The sequence below is a fragment of the Stomoxys calcitrans genome, chromosome 5 (assembly GCF_963082655.1).
Source record: "Stomoxys calcitrans chromosome 5, idStoCalc2.1, whole genome shotgun sequence".
Taxonomy (NCBI): domain Eukaryota; kingdom Metazoa; phylum Arthropoda; class Insecta; order Diptera; family Muscidae; genus Stomoxys; species Stomoxys calcitrans.
Window position 1 is genome coordinate 70,998,542 of NC_081556.1, and position 18,986 is coordinate 71,017,527.

Genomic DNA, 18,986 nt, shown 5'->3' on the forward strand with positions numbered 1-18,986 from the left:
GTTGCCGACTCCATTCAAATCTCACTGTAATCTTCGACAATATAAAATATAGCCCGCTTAAGCCAGGGTCTGGCAGTAAATGGTAATAAAACAATAATGAAGCCATGAACATTCGAAATATCCTGGAAATAAGCCAGAATACCCAATGTGGCGGAGGGTACCAAAGTGCGGCCTTGCCGATCCGCCGATTTAGGGTCTTAGGCCCATAAAAGCCACATTTATTATCCGATTTTGCTGAAATTTAGGACAGTGAGTTGTGTTAGGCCCTTTGCCATCCTTCGTCTATTTGGCCCACATCGGTCCAGATTTGGATATAGCTGTCATATAGACCGATCCTCCGATTTAGGGTCTTAGGCCCATAAAAGCCACATTTATTATCCCATTTCGCTGAAATTTGGGACAGTGAGTTGTGTTAGGCCCTACGACATCCTTCGTCAATTTGGCCCACATCGGTCCAGATTTGGATATAGCTGTCATATAGACCGATCCTCCGATTTAGGGTCTTAGGCCCATAAAAGCCACATTTATTATCCCATTTCGCTGAAATTTGAGACAGTGAGTTGTGTTAGGCCCTTCGACATCCTTTGTCAATTTGGCCCAGATCGGTCCAAATTTGAATATAGCTGTCATATAGACCGATCCTCCGAGTTAGGGTCTAAGGCCCATAAAAGCCACATTTATTATCCGATTTTACTAAAATTTGGACAGTGAGTTGTCTTAGGCCCTTCCACATCTTTCTTTAATTTGGCCCTGATCGGTTCAGATTTGGATAAAGCTGCCATATAGACCGATCTCTCAATTTAAGGTTTTGGGCCCATAAAAGCCGCATTTATTATCCCATTTCGCTGAAATTAGAATCAGTTAGTTGCTTCGTCTCCCGTCATTCGACCTGAAAATGGTTTACATCCGACCAAGTTTAGATATATCTTTCATTTAGACCGATCTGCTGGCAAGGGGTCAAAAGCCCGTAAAAGTCGCATTTATTATCCGAAGATACTAAATAGTATCTTAGCAAGGCCTGGCGCCACCCGGAATCTTACTGAGATTCTCCACTCGATACCGCTGATTGTTCTCGACTGCAATTGCAGCTACGATGCATCAGCAACCTGTGAACGCATCTGGTAGCACTCAGCTGAGTTCTCGGTTTCGACCTGTGTGGTGCTCATAGTCATCCCATACTGGGCTTCCAAATCACCATCTTGTGGATAGACAACCATTGCCCAGAGACATTAGGTTGGATCTTTATGATCTAGAGTGAGAGGTTCAGTGCTGCAAAAGGTAGATCAGGCAGCATATTAAGCAGTTCCAAAAAGTAGTCTAGAGAATATGGTAGTGGAAGCGGTTCATAGCTACCGAGAGAATGCAGTTTGCACGGTCCATATGGTCTGCCCCCATTGCACGGTCTATATGGCAGCTATAACCAAACATTGTCCGATCTGGACTATATTTGGCGAAACCATCGAAGATTTTTTACGCGTTTTTTCTAGGTTTAACACGAATTTTAAAAAAAATTTACACGAATTCCAAAAAACAATAAAAAAAAATGTTTATGATTTTCTACAGTGTCTTCCAGGATATCATCCTTATGGCAACTCTTCTACACAGCATGTTTACTTTAAAGTAAATACTCTTTTTTAACATATCAGTTTGTTGATGACACAAAACAATGTAATTTCAAAGTTGTTAAAGTTAATGTTTAAGTTAATATTTTTTATAAATAGGTGAAATCTTCAAATCGGAATCGTTAAAAACTTTTCAAAAGGTAACATAGTGTTAGATTGTTATCTTAGAAAATTGCGAAAAGCAATTTAATTTAATTTAATTTTTGCAGTGCCCTTATTAGTTCTAAACAACTGCATTTTTCAGAGAGAAAAACAAATTTCATTAGAAAGGAAAATAAAAATCCTAGACTGGCTTAGAAGCTGTGAAGTTTCAACATCTGTTGCCAAAGATTTTGGTTTAAACGAAGCGACATAAGAACGATTTAAAAAAAGCCATGGCAGCCGTTTGTATGTACCGGATTGACCCGATGGATTCCTTCATCGGCAAGGGCCGCTACCTCAGTGTGCAACACACTGCTACAACAACAACAACTAAGGACCATGATTTCCGAAATCTTTATAGATAAGGTGCATTATACGCACTGGCGGATGTATTGGAGGAGTACAAGGCAGATGTAACCGCCTTACAGGAAGTGCGATGAACCGGGAATCGCGTCACAACAATACAAAACGGTAACGATCCATACTATAGCTGCCATGACCAGAGGCCTGAATTTGGCTGTGGATTTTTGGTTAGTCGGAGACTGAAACACCTTGTCTCCAGGTTTACTCCAGTGGATGAGAGGCTAGCCACGATCCGCATAAAAGCCAAATTTTTTAACATCAGCCTTATTTGTGGGCATGCCCGTTGGGGACGAACAGACAAACGATATTACGTACGAGCACCTAGAGAGAGAATACGACCGCTTTCCCGTCCATGATATAAAAATCGTTCTGGGATATTTTAATGCGAAGATAGGGAAGGATAATATCTTTGGTCCAACAGTCGGAAAATTACCTTCCACGAGATAACATCCTAGAATGGATTGAGGCTCGGCAAAAAACATGGTAGTTAACAGCATCAGATTTCAACATAACAAAATTCACAAAGCCGCATGGTTGTCCCCAGATCATAAAGTAAGAAACCGAATTGATCACGTTGTTATAGATGGAAGGCATTCACCAGCGTTACGATCGATCCGTGGAGCGAATATAGACTTCGATCATTACCTTGTTGCAGCAAAAATACGAGAAAATACGGTCTGAAACTGCATGGAAGCTGGTCATTGAAAAGCTGCAAACACAAAAGATGGCAACGGCATATTCCACTGGACTGACTCAATAGCCTTGTCCCGATGATATAACGGCACAGTGGCAAATTATTGCCTAGAAACCCATGATTCGACCAAGAGTGTGGAAATGCCTTTTAAGCCAAGAATGCGACATACAGATCAACGACAGCTTATCGTGTGATCTCTTTACTATTCTTCTCCAGCAGAGATTTAACGAGATACAGATGTGAATCGGTGTGGCACACCACAAGTAACCTTTGAAAGAATCGAAATAGAGGTTATCAACTCCCAAAACGATTTCCACATCCGAGAAAATGGAGAAAGTTGGGAACCACAACTTTGAGATAGTCAGCAACTTTATCTACCTCGGCGCCGCCGTTACCGAAACGAATGAAACTAGTTTTGAAATAAAGCGAAGAATAATATTGGCAAACAGAAGCTAGTTTGGATAAAGCAAGCAGTTTAAAAACAAGGCCACCTCTGCTTGATTATGTTGAGTATACAGATCCAGGTATTCTGCGTTTAAGATGAGGAGCGTCCAGAGTGGTCTGGGTCTGAGTCGAGTGGGTCTGGCTGGGCAGTTAAACAGGTGACGTGTGAAATTGTTGGTGCTGAGTTGTAATGGAGGTCATGTGCATAATTAAGACCGGGCAGCGCTTGGTAGGCGCCTTAAGTTGGCCACCTCGTTATTCCGAAAATTTGTTCGGGTTGCCAAATCTTCATCTGTGGCCTGATTTTCAAATTTTTTTTTGCTGGATAGTAAATTTGGAGTAAAGGTAAATGAGGAGTTGTTTGGTGCAAAAAAATGTTTGCATATGTTTTTGGGACATATGAAGTAAATAGCCCAAATTGCATTTTGAGAACTCGACGGGGTTTTCCAATTTTTTATAAATAATTGCATATTTTGAAGTGCATATTGCATCCGTAAATGCGTCTTTTATGGTTTCAAGATCCTAAATCGTGAGATTGAAGTATACGGCCGCTATAATCAAATATTTTTCATCTGGATCATATACAACAATAATGGCATAATACAAGTCATGGCTCCAATTTTCGAAATCGATTCATAAAAACGCTTTTTATAATCTCTATAATAAGACCCTAAATCAGGAGATCGCTCTATATGGCAGCTATATACGAATATGATCCGACTTAGCCTGTTCCATAACTTAGGTTAGGTAAGGTTGAAAAAAGGGTGCTGATAAAGGGTGATTTTTTTGAGGTTAGGATTTTCATGCATTAGTATTTGACAGATCACGTGGGATTTAAGACATGGTGTCAAAGAGAAAGATGCTCAGTATGCTTTGACATTTCATCATGAATAGACTTACTAACGAGCAACGCTTGCAAATCATGAATTTTATTACCAAAATCAGTGTTCGGTTCGAAATGTGTTCAAATTTTGACAAATTTTGTTCAGCGATGAGGCTCATTTCTGGTTGAATGGCTACGTAAATAAGCAAAATTGCCGCATTTGGAGTGAAGAGCAACCAGAAGCCGTTCAAGAACTGCCCATGCATCCCGAAAAATGCACTGTTTGGTGTGGTTTGTACGCTGGTGGAATCATTGGACCGTATTTTTTCATAGATGCTGTTGGACGCAACGTTACGGTGAATGAACACATTTCGAACCGAACACTGATTTTGGTTATAAAATTCAATGATTTGCAAGCGTTGCTCGTTAGTAAGTCTATTCATGATGAAATGTCAAAGCATACTGAGCATCTTTCTCTTTGACACCATGTCTGAAATCCCACGTGATCTGTCAAATACTAATGCATGAAAATCCTAACCTCAAAAAAATCACCCTTTATTAATTTGGGCGCTTTAAAGCTCTCTTTGGTCATGTGGCGCCTACGGACACTGTGTTATACTTGATACAATATCCGATGTTCCAGGCAGTGTGGATTACACCCTACCTGAGCCGCTTTTTGATAAAAAGAAATTCGCCACTGTTCCTGGAACTACGATATTCCCGGTAATAGAAGTTTCGTAGACTTCTATACGGATGGTTCCAAACAAGACGACTAAGTGGGCTTTGGGGTGCACTCTAAAGATCTAGAACTGGACATATCAAAAGACTACCCGACCACAGCAGTGTGTATCAAGAGGAGGTCCTTGCAATTAAGGAAATGGTGAAACGGCTGAGATATAAAGTCATAACGACTATTGGCATAAATATCTTCTCAGAAGGCCTTTAAATCCTTGGAGAACGTATTTCTGAACACTAAAACCGCCCTCGATTGTCGCAGAACTCTCAACGAGATGGCTGAACAGTTCAAAATTCACCTGTTCTGGATGCCGGACCACAGCGGTATCCCAGGGAATTGAAAAGCGGACGAGCTTACGAGACTAGGAACTACCTTACACATTCCAGGGATACTGGAATCTGTGGGTATGCCTCTAGCGACATGTAAGTTAAGTTTAGGACCAGACCCGAAGGACAACGAATGATAGATGGCCACAAAGAGGGGGCTGTGAGCATTCCAAAACTATTGCTGTCACTGGCTCGAAGGTCACTGTCTAATCGGAAAATATGCTGACAAACTGAACGTTTCCAGCAACGTCTTTTGCGGAAGCTGTGAGGACATCGATGAATAACAGACTATAGAACACCTTCTGTGTGTGTGTCCCGGACAAGCAGTCAGAAGCAGTTCCACTTTAGCTTCTAATTTCTTTGAGAATCTGTCTGATGTAGGAGATTTGAACATTCGCAAGTTGTTGGGCTATTTAAAGCGATCTGGATGGTTCAATGGTAGGAACTAGAAGACATCTTCCTTCTTCTGTTCCTGTGGTATCACAATGGACGAAAACGTCTAAGTGAGTCTGATGGCAGACTCCCACTAAAACCTAACCTAACTGGGTTAGGTGTTTGTCCATAGTAAAACTTAACTTGCGTATGGGAAAACATGAAATTATGCCACATTTCAGCTTAATATTTCAATGTTTAACAACTGGCGGACAGACAGGTACACAGACATCGTTATAACGTCTTGGAATTTTGCAATGATCGATAATATACATATATGATATGTAGGATCGGAAATGGATATTTCGAAGAAACTTAAAATGAAGGCAATTCAGTGGTGGAAACCCCGCACATAAATATTCCATTAAGGAACAGAGGGCAAATTTTCCACATATCAATGAGCGCTGTCCGATTCAAGTTTAAACTCAATGATAAGAGAGAGGTCGAGTCCGAATGGGGTGCCGCAGTGCGACACCTCTTTGTGGAAAAGTTTTTACATGGTATAGTACCTCACAAATGTCGCCAGCATTAGAAGGGGAAAACCACCGAACAATACCTTTAGGGCTGTTATCGTAGAGACCATCCAAATCATCGTCTTGTCGATAGATATCCACCGCCTAGAAGCCTTGAGGTAGATCTACATGATCTAGAACGTGAGGTTCAGCGCTACAAGAGAGAACGTCTAGATTAAGGGGCATATCAAGCAGGTCTAGACAACATTCATGCAGACACAGTAGCAGATGCGGTAAATGGCTACCGGGTGAATGTAGTCCTTGGAGAACGACCGCCTCCCATTACACCTCAAGAAATTGACCTCCACACGCAAACCAGAGAAGTTCTGGCTCAATTACGTTCCCGCAGATGCAGCCGCCTCAACTCCTACAGAGCAAGGATTGATGCCGACGTGCAAGATGTATGTCCCGATTGTAACCAGGGACCGCACGATACACATCACCTGTTTAACTGCCTGGCCAGATCTACTTGACTCAGACCCAGATCCCTGTGGACGCACCCCGTCTTAGTCGCAGAGTTCCTGGGTGTTGACACTCAACAGAATCAAGCAGACGAAAGATAGAACACAATAAACTGCTACAACAACAACAACAACCACAGATGAAAGTTTATTGTATGATGTCCTCGCCAGGATTCCAATCCCAGGCATTCAGCGTCATAGGCGGATATGCTACCTTAAACCCCTTAGTACCTTAAACCCCTTGGAACTGATCCTAACTCAAAAATGGGGTATGGAACAAGATTTCATTAGACCGACGGTTTGTCATTTTAAATTGCAAACAAGGTTGCAAAAACGAGATTTTGTGGGCAGAAAATGGGAAAGCAGACTAACAGCTGTTGTTTTAGCTCTGCTATTTTAACTAACAAAATCTGCTACATTATATTAATGTCGTGCACTTTGTGATTTTTTATTCAGCATAATCGATAATTTTCTAAGAAAATTATGTAGCTAAATATGGCACAAGGCATAAGGAAATAAAATTGTCAACAGAAAAACTAATTAGAACTTTGTTTTCCGTTGGGAAATTGTCTCGTTTCGAACAAGGGAAAACTATATGAAAACATACAGTACAACTTACCGCAACCGTTAAATTATTGGCTATCTGCACATCCACAATGTCCTTGTGGGATAAGTCATATTTCAAGCCATTCACATCGTCAATGTTGTGCGAGAATTCATTGCCCAAATTGTCGTGCAACGAAACTTTCAGAATGAAATTCATGCCACGTGGTATTTTGTCCTCAGTGTGTTTCAACTTTATAGTGGAGTACTCCAATGAAGCCATTACGTATTGAACATTCTTAACTTCAATACCGATGGCCAAAGTTTGATCAAATGTTTTAGCCTTTTTTATGTCGCAACATGAAAAGAAAATGGTAACAAAGCAACAAATGCCCAGGTGTGAGTCAGGTCAGTGTTGGTTTGAGTGTTTGTTCAAGTGCATATACATACTATGACTAAATCTCTGCCCAGTGTCTCTTGAGTGCGTACAATACCATCTGGTGTCACTTTAACAATTGAATTGCTATCGCTCGATAGTCTATACAGGACATCATCCAAGTTCGCCTTCAATTGAATGGAGCTACGTGGTGCCAGCAAAATAGTGTCAGTGGTTATGTGTTTTGGGGATTCCAGTTCAAGTATTTTGAAAACTAAATTGAAAAATAAAATCAAAATAACAATAGGAATAGAGATAGAGATAGAAATAGAAGCCGGACAATGGCGATAGACTATTACAATGTTGTTTATCTCTATTTGCACTTACCAACCACTTCAACAAACGTGGAAATTTTCTGACCTCCGGGTAATTTGACTGTAGCCTGAATTTTTGCTTTGCCAGGATTTAAAGCCTTAACTCGAACAGAAATTAGGTCGGTATCCGAATATTCAATGCCTATAAAAGATAAAAGTTATAAAAAATGTTACAATACCGTATAGAAGCAAACTAAACTGAAAATTAAATAATAGTTTTACTTTTGTAGCAGACAATTTTAGGTCCTTTTGCAATCATAGGAGGTCAGAAAAAAAATTGCGCGGATTTTTTTTTAGTATTTAGAGCGCACAACAAGCCGATTAAAGGCTTACGTGTATGTCTATACTGGCATGGGGCGGATTAATATCAGCACCCTCTTTTCAACATATCCTACTGCTTTTGCAGTAGGAAACATATAATTGCACCTGTGCACAGATAGATTTTTTGGCGCTGTATAGTTTACATCTGACCGTCCAATAACGTTATATGAGGTCTACGAGACTTCTTTGTCTGCTGATGAGGAACTTATGTTTATTTTTGATTTTGTCACAAATTGCATAGTGGCTGTCTGCCATCAGACTCATTTAGACGGTTTCTTCCATCGTTCTACAGGAGAAGGAAGATGCCTTCTAGTTCCTAACGTTGAACCATCCAGATCGCTTTAAAGAAGCCCAACAACTTGCGAATAGCCGCATACGCTAAATCAGACAAGTTCTCAAAGAAATGAAAAGCTAAAGTTGAACTCCTTCTGACTGCCAGTGCGGGACACACACACAGTAGATGTTCTATAGTCTCTTCTTCTTCGACATCCTCACAGCTACGGCAAAAGTCGTTACAACCTTCAGTCTGTCAGCATGTTTTTCGATCAGACAGTGACCTGTCATGACGGACACAATGACTAAGACGTCTATTTTAGCCAGCGACATCAAAGTGATAGATCTCTTCAAGTCTAGATCGGCATCTGTTAAGCAGAGGGACCACCTCTGCAGTATTTTCCCCAAGGCAAGCTAATATTACGATGATCAGAGAAGCTGTGATCACCCGACCTTTGCAGTCACATATCCTTCCGCTTAGATATTCCGGTACAAAGGTAACATCTAGTACTTCCTGGCTGGTCCTGGTAACAAAGGTCGATTTATTCCATTTATTAGAAATCGCCAGATTGCAGCTCACCCCTTTCGTTAATATCCGAACTTCCTCATATGTGGTGATATGCATTAGCATCATTTCCTGCAATGAGGCTCTTCCTTCCTGCAGAAGCGGGTTCAACCAGTAACTTAAGTCTTGAAGATTTAGATTTTAGATTTATTTGGTTGTTTTCACATACAACAAGATAACAATGATCTTATGTTGTTGTTGTTTTTGTTGTAGCAGTGAGTTGTGTTCTATCTTTCGTCTGCTTGATTCTGTTGAGTGTCAAGACCCAGGAACTCTACGACTAAGGGATCTGAGTCTAAGTTGTTGTTGTTGTAGTAGCAGTGTGTGGTACACTGAGGCGGCAGCCCTTGCCGATGAAGGAATTCATCGGGTCAATCCGGTACATACAACCGGCGGCCATGGGATTGTGGGTCTAAGTCGAGTGGGTCTGGCTGGACAGTTAAACAGGTGACGTGTATCGTGCGGTCCCTGGCTACAATCAACTCTGTAGGAGTTGAGGTGGCTGCATCTGCCGGAACATAATTGAGCCAGAACTACTCTGGTTTGTCGGGGGAGGTCGATTTCTTCAGGTGCAATGAGAGGCGGTCGTTCTCCAAGGACTACATTCATCCTGTAGCCATTTACCGCATCTGCTACCGTGCCTGCATGAATGTTGTTTAGACCCGCTTGATAAGCCGCTTGATCTGCTGCTTGTAGGTTCTCTCTTGTAGCGCTGAACCTCACGCTCAAGATCGTGTAGATCTACCTTAAGGCTTCTGGGCGGTGGATATCTATCCACAAGATGATGATTTGGATGGTCTCTGCGATAACAGCCCAAAAGGTATTGCTTGGACAGCATGTAGTTATGTCGCACTGGTAGGATATTTGTCTCCTGATGGAGGTGGTCCACATGAGAACTGAGGAGACAGCCCATCACAGTTTGGAGGCGGCATTCTGACAGATCTGAATATTATTCCACTGGTCTCCGAACCGATAGACAGCCATCACAATTTACCGTGGGCGAAGTAACGAATGTCATCCGTGGCGCTAAATCATCCAAGGCGTTGTGTCCCCGACTGAATCTCTATATTGATGTTGAAGCATCTGGATTTGAACTGTGCTTCAACATCAATGTAGAGATTCAATCGGGGCCCAACGCTTTGGATGATTTGGCGCCACGGATGACATTCGTTACTTCGCCCACGGTAAATTGTGATGGCTGTCCATCGGCTCGGAGACCACGGATACGGCGAATGGCTTTCCTTCTTGCCCTGTCACTCTCGGGATGCACAATAATTTGACGGTTGAACAACTTGGCGCATCTCTCGGATCAGTCACGGTTACTTCGTCAAAAGTGATTGAGGTCATGTCATCCCGTCTACCGGGGTTCGAGAGTGACTTAACAGTAGACCACAGCTTGCGTAAACCGGTGCCTAAGTTACATTGCTCGAAGTGTTCCAGCCACAAATTCCGCTTAGGTTCGTTGACTCCCTGTTTATTTCCAGATTCAGCACGCTGATTCTGGGGATAGTGGCGTCCATACAACGAATTCCATCACGCTCGTCTGCAAGTACCACTGCCTGTGTCGGGAAATTGGGCCGCACTTGGGGTATTCACCCGGCTAGTATAAAGCGAGCGGCTGCTGCTTTAATTATGTCTCGGAATTTCCTCACGGTAACTAGTACATCCGAGGGGGGTGGCAGTTCACTGAAGCGGCGATTGGTATACTCCCAATAGGCCTTCTTCTGATTGACAAACGTCCGACGCTCAGAGGTTATGAAGTCGGATAGTCGGTCGATGGTGAGAATTATGGGGAGTTGGTCTGACTCCATGGAGATGACGGCTTGCCACGATACGTCACTCAGGAGATCAGGGGATGCAGTGGAAATGTCTGGCGAGCTGCTGCACCTCTCGTAATCCTTGAGGAGTTATCCTCATTCATCATGCAAAACGTGGAGCATCAATCTGCAATGCCAAAGCTATGCCACGCTGGTTGTTACCTAGGGGAGAATGCCATGAAGTGCGATGCGCATTAAAGTTCCCTAGAACCAGACGATTATGGCCAATACCCACTTTTGTCGGGGTTGTAAGCTTGGCCATTAATTGGGACACAGCTACCAACCGGCGGCATGTACAGGTTGTATAGCTCTATCTCGGCAGTACCGGACCCGACTGCTATCCCCATGCACTCCATGTAGGGGTCACTAGCGCCAGCCGCAGGCGGGATGAGTCTATATTGCACGGAATGGTGTGTCACGAAGGCCAATCCTCTACCTCCATTCCTAGAGCGATCATTGCGTAGCACATTTTATCTGTGACAACTGTGCTATATCAATTGAAGTAACCCTACAATCTTTGAAGCGAGTTCTGCAGAATCATATTAAATGCAGCGAAAAAGTCAGCAAAGAACGCATACGTTACCTACTTTATCTGATAGTTAATGTGGAGATACCGGGAGAAAAGGAGAGAGGAGAAACGCAAAGCTCCAGCAAAGAAGTCTTTTGAAGGTAAACACGGTTGTACACGCAAACCGGGAAGACCAAAAGCCCGATGGAAAGATCAAGTGGTGGGAGACACCTCGAAACTTGGTGTCAGAGATTTTAGAATGAGGGCAGAAGATCGAGGCGCTTGGAACGCTACGTTCGTTCGGCTAGTGGAACAAATGTTTTGTCATAGCCAATTAAAGTAAAGTATCACGTAGCAATAAAGCCCTATATTTAGATAAACCGTTAGTTGTCCTCTTCTTGTGAGTAGGAATAAATTCAGAGAGAAGCAAATCCCGCCCTGGAAACGGCTAATAAAGCCATTATAAAGTACATTTTCGGCCTAAGGAGGTACGATAGCTGTTCACGATTTTGAAAGAGCCTTCACAACGTAGCGTTTGGGGATTTTATATATATAAAATTAAACTGCCCAGGGTTTTATAAAGGCAATTTTGTGGTACATATTACGGCCAAACGGCTGAATGGATTTTAATGAACTTGGCATCTATCGAAACATATTTTTCCAGAGAAGACGAATTTTCCTTAAAAAAGGCCTTGAAAATGAGGAATTAATTTTCAATAAAAGAAGAAGAAGCATAAACACAGCAAATTTTTTTTTTCCTGAAGCATTCGTTATGGGTGTGAATGCAAAGCCATAGGGGGGAGTATTGGTTGTGAGAGTGCCGACTGGTATGTGCGAGAGAAAGGGTATTCTAAAAGAGATCACTATTGTGGTGCGGGTGTGTGGTGGTGCGATGTGTATGGCCCTACTTGGTCTTCTTTGGCATGATGGTCAGTCAGTAGCTTAATATGTTGGCAACGGTTAAATACAACTTTGGCAACGCACTTATTTAAACATTGAAGTAAACATTAAAAGGAATCAAAGTAACTTATTGTCGACCCACACTATGTACTTAATGAATGAAATAGTTGGCGGAGGGTTAAAACAAGTAAAGCATGAGTCCCATATGTTTTAAGTTAAAAAATCAATATCTTTTTGTATATTTCTATGTTCGTATAGACTTAGATTTACTTGAAATATTCAGATAGTTTAAAATGATTATGTGATGAAAATAGTGTACTTTATATTTCATTGTCCGGAGAGGGTTGTGTGAGGGATTGCCCTGCCGCTGAACAACTCAAAGCGGCATGTAGCACGATCTGATAATATGGGATCTTGAATGGAAGGCAGAACGAATCAGACTTAAAAATATGCCGTCAAGTGTTTGGGTGTCATCCTTTTTCCTTAAACCACCTATCATGACAATGAGGGTTTTACTAGTAAAGTACAAACCTCGCTTTGAAATATGGATTCAACTTTCAGAGAGCTTTACATTAACTATGACAATATGGGGCTAAAATTCAATGAGAATAGAGTTGGAGTTTGACATCGACATTTTGGGCCAACAATCTCAAGGCCCTCCAAACATGCTCGAAAGGAAATGTTGCCCATTTAAAAGATATTGGGTCTAAATGAGGGGGTTTAAGGAGTAGAGTACGAAAGTAACACTCACACATTTAACAATTGGCTGATAATAAGTCCTATACCTAAATTGACATATAGCCCAATATGGCAATATGATAAATATGATTTTCAAATGTAGGATGTATGAAATTTGTTTCGTCCAAATGTTAAAGCTCTAAACAGTAATAATGCTAAGCACCTAAAATAGCTATATACATCCAAGTTTCTATCGCTCGATCCTCCGCCAACATACATACATATAACTCAAAAATAACAATATGGGGCATAAATTAAGAAAGAGGGATACGAATACTTCAAAAAATAAATAAAAATGAAAAAAATGGGTCTATGCGGATGCACAATCTTAACTTTTTGAAATATGCACTGCATTCAACCGAATGGTATTGGCAAGTTGTGTACGGGTATGCCAATAATGTGGAGTATGTTTGAAGTCAAGGTAAACCTGAGGTCTAGAAGTTTAAATTTTAAATATAAGTAAATTTTAATATTGTGTATTGTATTAGGCATATTAACTTCCTGTTCTCCTCTATGGAAATGAACTACTATTTAGTACACGTGATTCCAGGAGAACAAGATGACTAGAGACTACCCATGATGCAATTGTTAGAAATTTTCGTGGATTAAAACCGCATGGGAGTTCTGCACCTTACTCGGAAAGTCTTTTTGATATGAAGCTTAGAGATTTCCTCAATATTAAAAGCCTTGTCCTTTTATAAAATTATATATGAAAAAACTCCAGAATATCTGTTCCACAAAATACAATTTGGAAGAACAAACCGGAGGATTCTAGTAGTCCAGCCTCGTTATCGCCTCCTAATATCAAAATGGCAATTCGTTACTGCAATCCGATTACGGAACTCACTACCACCATCGATTCAATATGCCGGCAGTGCAAAACACCTCAAAAAATCTAAATATTTTTATACCCACCACCATAGGATATTCATTTAGTAGTTCCGTTTGCAACACATATGTATATTTCGGATCGTCGTAAAATTCGATGACTATTTAACGACGTCCGTGTGCCTGTCCGTCCGTCTGTTGTAATCACTCTACAGCCTTCAAACGTCCTTTTATGCAAGCTAGATAAGTTCTTGAACGGGCCAAATCGGACCTTATTTATTTATAGCTGCTATATAGACCGAACTGCCGATAAAGGGTCTAATGCCCATAAATGCTTTATTTAATACCCGATTTCGCTGAAATTTGAAAAATTGGGTTATTTTAGGCCTACCGACATCCGAACTAAATAGAGTTCTGATCGGACTATATTTAGATTTAGTTGCCTTATAGACCGATCTGCCGATAAGGTGTCTGAAGCTCATAAAAGCTTTATTTAATACACGATTTCGCTGAAATTTGAAACAGTGAGTTGGTTAAAGCCTCCCAACATCCGAACTAAATAGGGTTCTGATCGGACTATATTTAGATATAGTTGCCTTATAGACCGATCTGCCGATAAGGTGTCTGAAGTCCATATAAGCTTTATTTATTATTGAGCCTCCCGATATCCGGGGTGATCCAGATCGTGAAAAGACGAAGCTATTACTGAAAGGAAGTAAGAAGGAGGTCAGTATAGCTATTGGTATCATAACGGGACACATAGGTCTACGAGCTAACTTATGCAAAATCAGTGCGGCAAGTGATAGGATGTGTAGGGCATGTGGGGAAGACGATGAGACGTTGGAGCATTTTCTATGCCTTTGCCCGACTTCGCGGCTAAAAGACACCGGTACTTAGGTGGGAACACAATACCAGACATGAATCTAATTAGAGGAGTGGAAAAGATTTAAGGATTTTGTAAGTAGCACGGAATTCCTAACTTACAATTTTCTTTTTCGAGGTTACTATTTTCTTTTTAGAGCGCACAACAAGCCAGGTGTATGTCCATAGTGGCATGGGGCGGATTAATATCCGTCACCTCTTTTCAATCTAACCTAACAATTTGATTTTATCTGTGTTGCTATTCTATTGTATCCTTTATCTCAAATACCAGTGTAAGTCACATACTCTAATTAAAAGAGGTATATCTTGTTGTATGTGAATCTATTAAAGGATGAGAAAGTAAATTCCCAAAAAACTACTCAGGCGTTGAAACCCTGGGATATATGAGATAAGTATCCCCGCTGTTTCTAGCACAATGTGTTTCTAGTAGAATGGTTCAAAATAATTCAACATATGAAAACCATAAAATTGTTCGCTATATTGCTTCCGTATCTGTGCCTGAAATGAAGCTCGCCCATTCAGGCTCATCGAAGAAGACATTGCTATATGAACCGTTTGTGAGCATTATAGGATTATTTCTCCTTTAATAACACTGTATCGTGGTTCACTATAACTCTGCAAATAAAGCGCCATCAGCGAAAATGACACTGTAATTGAAGTTTACTTACCAGCATCAGCAAAAATACTGTAGATATTGATTACATCGGGCTGATTTGTTGACCATGTTATATGCATATTTTCCAAAGTTCCCAAAACCATTGGCGACAAATCGGACACTCCTAAAATGTTTTTTTTTTATTTTCTCGATTCCTTTTTGTGTACAATGAGCAAGGTACTTACCCCAAATATATGCTGGCATGACAGCACCGCTACGTATGCGCACCAGCGGTGTCTTTATTTGTATATTCACCAAAGGTACGACATGCACCTCAACAGTATCCTCGGAAACTACCACCTCCTTGCCATTAATTGGATTTGTCATAATGCACTTTCCGGTGATTTTGGTGTCACCCAATTTAAAAGCGGTTACAATGGCTGATTCCATAGCTACAATTATGTCATATTCATAAGAGAATTAAGGAGTCACACAAAGGCCAAGCAATACATACATATAACTTTTTGATCATGAACATGGTAGACAATATTAACATCGGGATGCGGTCCACCATGGTAGTATATTTGCACACTTGAACCTACCACAAGAGTAGTATTGCGGGGGTACAATCGCAAAGCAGGAAATACCTACAAAGTATGCTATTTTATTTGCCTCCATATCCTCTATATATAACACTGTAATGGACTTACTTGAACATTGATAGGTTCACTGGATACCAACATGTCACCGCTGCCAGTATTGAAAACTATTTTTGTTTCGCCCAAGTAGTTTCCGGTAATGATGTATCTAAAATGGAATGATTATAAAGTGAGTCAAACCCTGTTTTGCAAATTTTGTTTTTTGTTGACACATCTTGATCCAGAAAATGGAAAAGGCAATTTATAGGTTAGGTCGCACAACAATAATCTTCTCTCTGATACCTTTCATTAAACTACTTTAATACAAAAAGTCAGTATTTAACATTTCAAACACCTACATATTTTATACATTCGATGCTCATGCGCACTAGATAACTCCATACGGAGTAGCTCAATTGTGGCCTCGGAGAGACTCATTAAGAGGTCGGGCGGCACGGTCTGTTACTTAAATACTGAGTGCTATGATGCTCTATATAGCAAGGCGAGTTATTGGCGCCATTAAATAGTCAATGGTCCCCACGTTCCTGCGATGATCGGTTCTATGGACCGGAGCGAGCTTGCTCACCCATAGGAGCTTGACCAGGATCCCTACCCTCCACATGCAAATGTGGCTATTACAACAACAACCTTCCGATCTCAGTTCCTTACATTCGTGGTTTCCTAGCCGATGACCAAGAATTACAAGCAACTACTACTACTAAATTTCCCATTAGGGAACAGGGGACACTTGACACATAACAATGGTTCACTCCGATTTATGTTTAAGTTCAATGATAAGGAGCCTCCTATTATATACCGAGTCTGAACGGCGTGCCGCATAGCGACACCACTTGCTAGAGAAGTTTTAACATGGGAGGCTTTCACAAATGTAACCGGCACAAATGTAACTTTTGGGTTCCAACAAAGAAGCCTATTTGACTATAAACAAGGCAGTTGATCGGCCAGTGAAAACTATGCAACACCCTTGTGGATTCGCCTGCTGAGCCATATGCAGTGAAATAAAATACACTGTCATGTCCGAACGTCGTTCTAGGAACTGAGAAAGGTTGTCTCCTAAATTCTCCGTATCACATGGAAATTTAGGAAACAAGATCCTTTCTGCGCAAAGACACAATTTTATGTGGTCTAAGCTAGAGGTGTGCACATGAGTCGTGAGAAGTCGTGTCACGTGTGAGTTACGTGATTCGTGAGTAAGATCCAAATCTAATCACGTGAGCATGTTTGAATTAAAATTCTTCGTGCGTGAGCATGAATCACGACTCACGAGCAAATAACGAATCACGAGATATCACGACTCATAAGAAAATCACGACTTATTCTATTCTGCTTTTGGAAAAGTTGCTAAAGTTTTTTAATAATTTCGCGAGCGAAATTTAACAGCTGTCAAATGCTTTTGGTTCCAAACCAAAACACGTTGTTTTATCGGCACCTATTGTTTTCAATATTTATTTTTTTTGGAAATAAGTTGGAAAATACCATTTGGAAATAACCATTCAAACAATAAATTAAACAATAAAACAAAAAAAATTATGCCGGCAATGAATGCCATAATGATTTCAAGGGTTGCGAATATATTTTTTTTTATGACATGTTCCTCACTATTAGAAGAGTACTACTTTTTCGCCTAATATAATCCTACCTTTCGCCGACGTTTTTAAAAAAAAATTATTATTCACTTCATGGAAAAATTTTGTCAACCGTGATTTTTCTCGTGAGTCGTGCGTGAGCGTGAGTAAGAAATCACTCACTTGCACATCTCTAGTCTAACCATTATTTGCCAGTCTGTTATCGCAGCATCCGTCGAAATCGCCAATTTGCGGATAGACAACATTCATCACCCAAAAACATCAGGTTGGATGTTCATGATTCAGAGCAGGAGATTCAGCGCTACAAAAGACATTCTAAAGATCAACCATATTATCAGGTCTGTTCAAATAGTTGTCAGGAGTTTCGGTAGCAGACGATTTGGCAGAGAAGGACAGACGGCTGCCGTCTACAAACTTGGTTAACCCGAAGCCGTTCGGGTCGACGCAGTCCGAGTTAGGAGCGTGGGCGACAAACTCGCATGTAACGCTTTGGAACAGCGAAACCGTCGGTAGGATGGCGAAAATCCTATGAGGTTATCCGGATCGTGAGAGGACGAGGAAATTACTGAAAGGAAGTAAGAAGGAGGTCAGTATAGCTTTTGGTGTCCTAATGGGGCACATAGGACTAAGAGCTCACTTATGCAAAATCGGTGCGGCAAGTGATGGCATGTGTAGGGCATATGGGGAAGACGATGAGACGTTAGAGCATTTCCTATGTCATTTTCCGGCTTTCGCGGCTAACAGACACCGGTACTTAGGTGGGGACACGATACCAGACTTTAACCAAATGGGAGAGGTATGGAATACAATTAGGGATTTTGTAAATAGCACGGAATTCCTAACATAAAATTTTCTTTTTCGACGTCACTTTTTAGTTTTTAGAGCCGTTTACTGGCTTAGGTGTATGTCCATAGTGGCATGGGGCAGATTAATATCTGCGCCCTATTTTCGACCTAACATTACCTAATTAGCTGGCCCGGTGTGCTTTTCTACTCCCTTAAGTGTTTGCGGCTTCTTGCGACATGGTCTAAATTTGAATTTTGGAAATTTATATTTATATTTGACTCTCAAATACCTTCTATTAGAATACCATATTGTCCCGGTTGGTATACATGTCCATTTAGGGTAGGGTGGCCCTCGGAAACTGACCCAATTTTTTGTATAAATTTTGTATTTTACTCTCAGAAACCTTTCGTTCGAGTCCCATATTGTTCCGTTCGTTGTACATGTTCATTTGGGGCATAATTTTGGGGTGTGGCGACACTACTGGGAATAGACCCCAAATTTTTAAAAAAGTTTCATATTCTACTCTCAAGTGACTTTCGTTTGAGTCCCATACTGTCCCTATCAGCCTACATGTTCACAGTATTCTACATGTTGAGAGTATTCTACTGCCAATTACCTTTCATTTAATACCCATATTGCCCTACTCGGTAAACTTGTCATATTTGGGGGGTGGGGCGGGCC

At 41.1% G+C, this 18,986-nt stretch overlaps 1 protein-coding gene across 4 annotated transcripts in view; it reads right to left on the reverse strand.

The window, feature by feature from the left end:
• Positions 1 to 18,986, reverse strand: part of LOC106089124 (nuclear pore membrane glycoprotein 210) — a 363,893-nt gene that overhangs the window by 329,106 nt on the left and 15,801 nt on the right. For all 4 annotated transcript variants that reach the window (XR_001221554.2, XR_001221552.2, XR_001221555.2 and 1 more), the window contains exons 8-14: positions 15,985 to 16,081; positions 15,789 to 15,921; positions 15,520 to 15,726; positions 15,348 to 15,458; positions 7,861 to 7,989; positions 7,548 to 7,747; positions 7,174 to 7,440 (exon numbers count right to left, since the gene is read on the reverse strand). Coding sequence is in view for 1 of the 4 variants with exons in the window: in XM_013254900.2 (XP_013110354.2) it covers positions 7,174 to 7,440; positions 7,548 to 7,747; positions 7,861 to 7,989; positions 15,348 to 15,458; positions 15,520 to 15,726; positions 15,789 to 15,921; positions 15,985 to 16,081 (1,144 nt within the window). In the remaining 3 variants the exon portion in view is untranslated. The remainder of the gene's footprint in view (positions 1 to 7,173; positions 7,441 to 7,547; positions 7,748 to 7,860; positions 7,990 to 15,347; positions 15,459 to 15,519; positions 15,727 to 15,788; positions 15,922 to 15,984; positions 16,082 to 18,986) is intronic.